At 40.3% G+C, this 8,792-nt stretch overlaps 1 protein-coding gene and 2 long non-coding RNA genes across 3 annotated transcripts; 2 read left to right on the top strand and 1 right to left on the bottom strand.

The window, feature by feature from the left end:
- Positions 1–1,849: 1,849 nt before the first annotated feature.
- Positions 1,850–4,899, top strand: LOC108902395 (low affinity immunoglobulin gamma Fc region receptor II-a; the record flags this gene model as incomplete). The annotated part of the gene is made up of 10 exons (XM_018704252.1): positions 1,850–2,270; positions 2,520–2,579; positions 3,023–3,280; positions 3,370–3,636; positions 3,728–3,784; positions 3,927–3,998; positions 4,222–4,341; positions 4,438–4,521; positions 4,695–4,769; positions 4,889–4,899. Coding segments are annotated over exons 1-10 (1,059 nt in total), but the record flags the coding sequence as incomplete, so codon positions are not given.
- Positions 4,900–4,901: 2 nt separating this feature from the next.
- Positions 4,902–6,103, top strand: LOC108902396 (uncharacterized). The gene is made up of 3 exons (XR_001964061.1): positions 4,902–4,959; positions 5,357–5,462; positions 5,578–6,103. It is a non-coding gene; the product is annotated as an uncharacterized LOC108902396 (long non-coding RNA).
- Positions 6,104–7,508: 1,405 nt separating this feature from the next.
- LOC108902397 (uncharacterized) lies at positions 7,509–8,419 on the bottom strand. Its single transcript, XR_001964062.2, has 3 exons — positions 8,213–8,419; positions 7,988–8,113; positions 7,509–7,829 (listed from the first exon to the last, which is right to left on the bottom strand). It is a non-coding gene; the product is annotated as an uncharacterized LOC108902397 (long non-coding RNA).
- Positions 8,420–8,792: the final 373 nt, after the last annotated feature.

Here is an 8,792-nt window from a genome sequence, read left to right as displayed (position 1 = left end):
TGTTTTTGCCTTGGTCAGGTTCCAGTTTGAATGGCAGGACTGTACTGTCCCCCAGACGGGAAAAAATGTCAAATTGTCTGTCATTACAACAACAAGCTTCACTTCAGAGTTTATTTCCAGTTTGGGGATGAAGCATCTGTATGTTCCCTCATCAGATGGTTTCACGTTGGACAGTTGCAGGGCAAAGTTCCCCTGCATCAGTTTTCAGTGGACACTGACGTTTTTCCTTTGTAGGACGGGTTTTGATCAACCAGGTGGTCTTTGCCAGATCGCCTCACATGGACAAACCTCCAGGTCAGATCTTGACCACTCCAGGAACTCTTGAACAGGATCGCTCTGGAGTTCACTTTGCATGACAAAGTGGCGTCATGACCAACCATTGCTACTATCTGCTGAGGGCTGATCAATCTCCTGAGAGTCAGCTGAATAGATTACAATAGGTTACAACTTGACATGAGCACATTATTCAGGGTTCAAACAACAAGACTAAAAAGACTAAAAAAGACTAAACAACAATTCTAAAAACAATGTTTACTTTGCTTTTATCGCTTTTAACACCAGTCTACAGCCTTATCTGAAAAAGAAACCAGCAGTATCTGTAATCACTTCAACATGGCCACACACAGCAGCAGGTCAATGATAAGCTTCAGCCATTATCTAAACCCACAGGTTATCTAACCGACCTCACAAGTTAAACAAGCGTTATCAGTCCAATAAACACAAGCAACACTTTCACTTTCATTTTCACCACAGAGCTGACCTGTGGGGCTGTGGCGCCCCCCGCTGGGTGCAGCTGGTAACATTATCTCTGTATTCACAGCAGCTCTGGCCTTAAAATGGTAATTAGAAATGAAATTAAAGCTAAGCTATCAGGGCAGCCTTTTATCAGCATATCATTAGTTAGGATACATTACCTCCATCACAGTGTGTTAGGAGAAGCATGACCACAGCATGATGGAGAATCAGGCAGAGCAGAGATCTACAGGACAGTCTGTCTGTCTCGGTAAACATCTTGCAACACTGAAAACTGAAGTAAATCACAAGGTAAATTCACAAGAAGGTCAACTTACAGATAACTGAGTAGTAACTGTTTAAGTTGCTAATCCTGAGTTTAATATGTCAGCCCGTCACGGTTAAACAGATCTAATATGACTGCAAACTTTATTCTGAAATTAAATCTAAATTAAACATCAAATAATTGAGGGAAAGTTTCAGTTTAAAAAGGATTTCTTACCCGCAGAGTCGGCGAGCTGCACACGTTCAGAGTCCATAAAACAAACAGGTAAACTGACATACGCCCGCCCAGTCTTATCTACAACAGCCCAGCGCTCGACCTATTAGATTCAGGTCTGTTGATCTGTTGTAAAAAGGGTTGATTTACATCGTAGTTTTCATACCCAGATCTTAAAGTATCTTACATTTGAGTGTTTTCAGGATGAGAATCTTTCTAAAACAGTGGATCTGATAGATTGACGTTTCTGTTTGATTGGCAGAAGAAGAAATTACAGAAATTAATTTAAAACCAACATTTCAACCTCTTTTCTTATGTGAGACTACAGATGTCAAACCATTCAACATTTAGCTCTAATAACTGGATTTCTTTCAGCTGAATTGTGGCTTGCTTTCAGTTTCTTTGTTAATGTTTAACACATGAATAAAAGGCTGCACTTTGATCCAGTTGCCAGGCGGTTTACCACCATCATTATAAAATACTACAGCAGCAATCACATCTGAGGGCAGTGAACCAGGAGCTTCTTTATTGTTGTAGTAAGCTGATAGAAAGACGACTGATCTCCAGCAGGGGGCAGAGTGGGACCTCTTATTCAAGTTTAGCATCAGCCCACAGCAGCTTCACCCAACAGGACAAATCACTGAAGAGTCTTTTTCTGTTAAAGGTCAAAGGTGAAGCTCCAGCTTCTGATGATAGCAACCTGTAAAGTTCATCTGATGGCAGAATGTATTGTTTGCAGGAAAATGAACATCATTGTAGTTTAGGTTGTGTTCGTCGCTTTCTGCAGCAGTGTTGGTGCCACTGCAGGGAGATACCAAAGTCAGAATGTAGTGTCTTACAGGAGAGGAAACCTTCAGTATGGTTTCTGATACTCAGGTGTGCACACAGAGAACATGTGTGGCTGCAGGGTGTTGTAGAAACTGAGACGACCTGCACAGGAAGAGGAAGTTCTCAGCTCAGTGTATTTAGTGTGAGTGCAGTCTGATGCTCAGACAGGAGGAAGGCGACATGGAGGTCAGAGCTCTCTGCTTCAGACTGTGTGAGTACTACATTAGTCTTTTTATCACCATTTCATGTTTCTCTTTATAAATAACAATCAACAATATAATCCCAGTCATGTCATTTATAAATGAATATTCAAACTATCTGAACTTTCCTGTTGTTGTTATGTATATTTTTAGTGTTTAGCAGCTGTTCAACATTTCAGTTTATATAATTTCATATATATGTGATTTAATATAAATTCTACATATACTATAAAAGAATCTCTCCTGTTTTGTCTCTCTAGTGATAAATGTGTTGATGCTGCTGGTCACACATGTGCAGCAAGGTTATCCTCAGACATCTGGTAAGTGACACACAGATGCTTTATGATACAAGAAATGTAACCTGAATAATTCATCATCGAACCCTAAAGTCCCAAACTGAAGGAACACATGCAGCTTGTGCCATAGTACAAGTGCAAGAATGAAAATTAGGTTTCATCGTGTACCAATCGTCCGTCCTTTTTTTGCTGATGATGTGGTGTTATGTTGCTTGGACAAAATTAAAGATGGTTTTATTTTTCTTAACCATCCGATCCTTAATAACCTCTGTAGTCTATCAATGTAAAGTGACTGCTGACCTCAGGAAAATGATTTATGGTTTTATCTTGTTTCAGTCAAAGTCTCAAAAGAAACCATCATCATCAACATCATCCCTGTCTTCACCATGTTTCTCTGACTGCTTATTCTTAAAATGTAACGATTACGTTCAAGGCAAAATTAAGTCCTTTTTCTCTTTTTGTTTCAGATGCAGATTTTCACATGGTTCCATCCAGACTGCAGCTCTTTCAATATGAATCAGTCTCTTTTACCTGTCAGGGGTTTAATGACCCAGCAGGATGGAGAGTGAGAAATGTCAATGATATCACTCCTAAATGTTTGAATGGTGCAGCGCCATCAACAGTGACCTGCACCATTGACTATGCCTTTAAATCAGACAGTGGAGGATACTGGTGTGAAGGTGGAGGAGGACGGAGAAGCAACTCTGTCAACATCACTGTCTCTGGTGTGTTTATTGTACAGATTTAAACTGTAGAACAATAATATATAGTATCAGAAATGTTACCTGAGTAAGCATTTTGTGATGTTGTTCAGAAGGTCATGTGGTCCTGGAGAGTCCTGTTCTTCCTGTGATGGAGGGAGCAGCTGTGACTCTGCGCTGCAGAAGCAGGAACCCTTCCTCCAACCTCACAGCTGATTTCTATAAAGACAGCCTCCTCGTTGGGACCAGCCCGACAGGAAACATGACTATTCAAAATGTTTCCAAGTCTGATGACGGCTTCTACAAGTGTAAAATCTCTGGAGCTGGAGAGTCAGCAGAGAGCCAACTGATGATCAGAGCTGTGGCTCCAAACCCCACAGGTACATTCAATCTTTTATACACAGCAGTCAGTTCATGTCAGTATCAGTCATGTTAGTATCTGACAGAAAATATCTACATGGTGTTTTTCAGTTGGGTCTGTCGTCTCTGGAGCTGGAGAATCAGCAGAGAGCCGGCACACAGTCAAAGGTGAGACAGTCATATTAACTGCAGTATGAGAAGGGACAGTGTTTGAGCAGCTACAGCATCTCTGTTCAGCTGTATGTATAAATGGAGTCGCTCTTCAGGCTGAGTGACTGAGTTCGTACAAACTCTGTATTTTAAATTCTAGTGAGGATCCCAAAGACTGACGGCTCGGTGAAACAAAGTGAGAACTCAAACACACAACACACAGACAGAAAAGGTACGGTTCAAGTCATCCAGACGACCAAATCAATTTGAACAACATTATAGGTGGTTAATGGAAATAAATGTTATTTTAGTAGAATTAGAGTTGAAAACAAAGTACTAAAAAAAGTTGCAATAAGTACATTTAGGCCAGTAGGGTCAGAATGATTCCATGATGAACAGATTTATGATTTATGACTTAAGGAACTACTTCCTGACGTCTCTTTGATTTTTTCCAGCACCTCGCAGAGGGGTTTTTTTCCCTCATCCTTACTACATCCTGCTGTGGGCCATTATCTCTGTTGTGCTGTTTCTGCAGCTGCTGGTGATTGGACTGCTCTACTGGAAGAAACAACTAGGTGCTATGATTATTATTATTCATAAATATGCATTGTAAAATCTGAACCTAAACACTGGGAGGCAACATGAAAATATTATTTTCCTCCTCCTTTCAGTCTTACTACAGGTCAAGCTGAGTGATCCAAACAAGGACATGTACACTGTCGTCAAAAAAGATAAGAAAAAGAAACGTAAAAAAGGTAAAAAGACGGGAAAAGGAAAAGTCGTTTACTTTGAGATAAAGTGCTAAATAAGTCATTCAGAGTTCAGCAGCAGTGTCACGTCTCACACTGGGGCTGTAACCAGAAATATTTGAGAAGCACTGTGTTAGAAAGGTCACATCGTCTCTGTCACACCTGCTGTTCTGTTTTAGATGCTGCAGATGCTGCTGATAATTTGAGCATCTGTCTTGAGACAAACCACAGCAGAGACCCACAGACAGAAAAAGGTACGAGGCCTCTCCACCTCTGTAGCTGCTGCGTGGTTTTTCTTTCTTTTAATATCATTCTCACAGCTGTCATCTGTTTTAATATGATGCTTTAACACTTTTTAAATGTTTTTTTTCAGATCAAGATGAATTCCGCCTCTGTCTTTTCACTCCACCTTCACTGTTGAAGACACACAGAATCAACAAAATGGTCACTAAGTTATTTTAATGTTTTAGAATATTTTATCGCATGTATTTCTTAAACCTGGATTTATACCAAACTTTATACTGAATTTTAGAGCATGTGCTTGTTTAGTTTGCTTCATTTGGTGAGGTAGGAGACACGTCTTTTGAGATTGTCTTGTCTTCCACTTGTGTGTGATACAAGTATCAGGCCTGTTTGCTGTGTACTGTGTTACTCCCCTGCTGGTCTGTGCTCGCATTGCACTGGACTCAGGCACGTTTAACGTTCACTCTAGATGAGCACGGTGTCTGAGTCTGACTGAACTGTGCCTGAGTCCACCTCCTCAAACAGGCCCGGGCACGGTACACAGTGATGCTCAGCACACATTCTTCATTTCTAACAACTTGGTTTGTTTCCAAAGCAGAATCAGGGACATCCAGCTTCTCCGATTCAGAGTTTCCCTCACCTCCTACAGATCCATCTTTATCAGATCAGGAGCTTCAGTACTCTTCCATCCAGTACGACTGAGGGTAACTCTGTCTGTTATATTACATCTAATAATCTGACTCGTTACTTTTTATGACATCTGTACATCAAGAGCAAAAGACCAAGAGGATAACTTTTTATTTCCAATATGTCTTACAGGTCACTGAGCACAGAGAGTGAAGAAGGAGGGAAATAAACTTCACAGTGTTGTAACATTAACTGAGAGTTTGTTACCATTCAGTAAAAACTGTAATGCTTTGTAGATATTTACAAGAATGTTATCTGTCAAATAATTTTAATAGGTGTTTGGTTGAATATTGAATCACATCAGCTGCACAGTAAACATTTTGCCATCTCTTCAACAAGTTAAACAACAGCAGTCACAGTTTGTCCACATTGATATGTTTTAAAACCTCAGGTACAGCATCTTTTATTTGAACTGGCCTGGTTGCTGACTGGCCTGGCTGTTATTAACAGTGATATGGTGCCAACGTTGTTGAATTTAATGAAGGAATGTAGTGAAGATGTATGATAAAGCGAGAATAAAGCAGTAACCTAAATAAATAACTCTGCTGTTGGAGAAAAGGTTGTTGACTGTTAAAAGGTGTCTTAACCTGTCAGTTACATGTTTTACATGGTCTGTTAACTCTGTGTTTGTGTTCACAATAAAAGTTGTCTTATTTCATTTAGTATGTTTTATATAAATTAGAGACACTGGTGATGGTATCTTGGATTTTTCAGTCTGTTAACTTCTGTCTGCCTGTGAGTAACAGTCAGTGTCTGTCTCTGAGATCAGAGTCAGTTTATTATAAGAGATGAACCACATGTTGTTCTGTCTGCTCTGTTCACACGTCTGCTGATGCTGTTTAGAAGAACAGAGCTGCTGCAGGTTTGAATCCTCTGTGGTTCATCTGTCTGAACTGATAGATAGATATTACAGTCACTGAGTGTTTAACTCACAACATTTAATGATCTATAGAATGATTTTCAGTCAGGATGTAGATTGATGATGATTGTGATGAATGCATCAGAATGTGTAGATTTTATGAACAGGAACTGACTGATGTTTGAACACAAATATCAAATCCTCCACTGCCCCCTGCTGGGAACTAGTGCTACAAAAGTGTGTGTGACTTTTTTCTGACTGTGTTGTGTGTGTGACTCCAGAAAATAAACCATCAGTTTTTCTCTCTTTGCTCTTTCGCTTCCTACCAGCAGAGGGCGCTCCAACCTCCATGTGTATGTATGTATATGAGAATTTCCAACTGAAAGATCAGAATTCAGAGGAGAGCACAAAAGTACAAACTGAAAGAAAACTGAACGTTGTGTTTTACAGGAAACTGAAATGAGCTGAGACTGTGTGCTGTGTGAACCTGTTGAGTTGGGGAGGTGCTGGTCATGTTCCTGCATGTCAGTAGGTTGAAGCATTAAAACAGGGGAAAACCAACAAGTCTGAGCAGCTCTCACACTGATCCTCTGCTTCCTTTACAGGTTTAGACCCAGACAAAGACTTCTCCCTGCTGCTCTGAGGTCAGTGAAGCTTTATATACAATGAACTAGTGATTAATTATTGAAGATCTAAGTTACTGTCTAACCACAGAAAGAAACATTGCAGCTGCAGCCAAAGACAAAACACTGTAAGAGACACTTCTCAACAGAGGCCTGACAACTTGATGTTTTCTTGTCCTCCAGCTGCCTCCAGATCCTTTTCCCTCCAACCACATAATTCTAGCCTCCACTTGCCCCACCCGAATGGTAACACCCACAGCAGGTATTCAATTAAAAATATGTTTTTTTAAGAAATGACACCAGCATTTTATAGCAGAGCCTGTAGCAGGCCTGAGCCTGAATCTAACCCTGTATGTAACAACACCCTCACAACACAACACTAATCAAACACCTGAACTTTAATACACAAAATCAAAACCTGGTACAAACACAAAACTCCTGCACTTTTTGCCACACTGAAGAGTCTGACCTGCAGATGATCAGAAATACAAAAGGACAAAACTAAATAAATAACAAACTATAAAATACATCCAAACTGTTCAGTCAGTGTTTGCTCCTCCTGATTCCTCACTCATTTTTCCTGTCAGTGTCACAGGATGTCCGTGTCTTTTCTTTTCCTCTTCATGTAAAGTTTTTATGTCTTTCTTGCCTGGATCATGTTTTACTTTTCCCTCTGCCATTAGCTGCTCTGTTTCTATTTCTTCCTCTACTGGAAACTGAGTCCCGAGTTTGCCTTTCCTCTTCATCTCTCCCAGGTCCAGACTCTGCATGTGAACTCTTATTTTGTGTCCTGGTCTGCTCCGTCTCTTCTCCTCCTTCAGTGAGAGGCTGGTCTTCAGAGCTGTTAGATTGGTTTTCTCTTTTCCCTGATGCATCACTGGCTCCTTGGTTTGTTTCAGTCTCTGTAAAAACAGAAACAGGAAATATAACAGTGTGGTGTTAATGTAGACTAATAAAAATGTAATAACACAGTAGTGTGACAGTATAAAATATTATTAAGGTTTTAATTAAGTGTCAGTATAGTAGTTAAATGTAATTATATATCATATTATTGACGTACTGATCTTTTTTCGTATGCATTTCCACACAGCAAAGACAGCTACAGCAATAGATATGATGCCAACAACTGAACCAACGAAGATGGAAGCAGGTGAACTGGAACTCGAAGGTGTCGTAAAGGAATCATCTGAAATCATAAGAGACAAAACAAAATAGAATTTAAACATAAGCAGGTCTCAGCTTTTTAATTAAGTGATGATATTCTAAATTTAGAAACAGTGTCTACCTGGAACATGTATGTGTGTCTCTCTGGTCTGGTTGGTTTTGTTCTGTTGGACTCTACAGGTGAAGCTGTTGCTGTGTCTCTTCTCCACAGTCACTCTGCTGCTGACAGTATAGAGGTCATCAGGACCTCTGACTGTCTCTGTAGGTCCAGCAGAGAGGAGGTTTCCCTCACCGTCCAGCCACAACACCTCAGGCTCTGGATACCAGCCTTTAGTTTACACTCTAAACACCACTGCTCCGAGGGTGGAGCTGGTCATGTTCACGACAGGTGAGGAGACAGAACCTGACAATGACAAAAACAGTGGACTCACATATTTTTCTATAACATAAAGCACTTGCAAAGTTTTTTTTGTTTGAAACCTGCATCATTATTTATGTGCGATCAGCACAAAGTGTGATTTCAACAGGGACTGTGACGGTGTCGACCTGTTCTCCTCTTTGTGTTTAATGGCAGCTTGATTCTTTATTACCCTGTTATACATTTAATGGCCTCTGGGCCTGCTGTTGGTACAACGCTTCTTTCACATTCATAATATATGTTACAAGAGGAACGCTGGTTCTGGTTGCATTTTGCTTATTGC

The sequence above is a fragment of the Lates calcarifer genome, unplaced genomic scaffold (assembly GCF_001640805.2).
Source record: "Lates calcarifer isolate ASB-BC8 unplaced genomic scaffold, TLL_Latcal_v3 _unitig_4818_quiver_3594, whole genome shotgun sequence".
Lineage (NCBI taxonomy): Eukaryota > Metazoa > Chordata > Actinopteri > Centropomidae > Lates > Lates calcarifer.
Note: the sequence above shows the minus strand (reverse complement) of the source record. Positions and strands in the feature narration are given on the sequence as shown.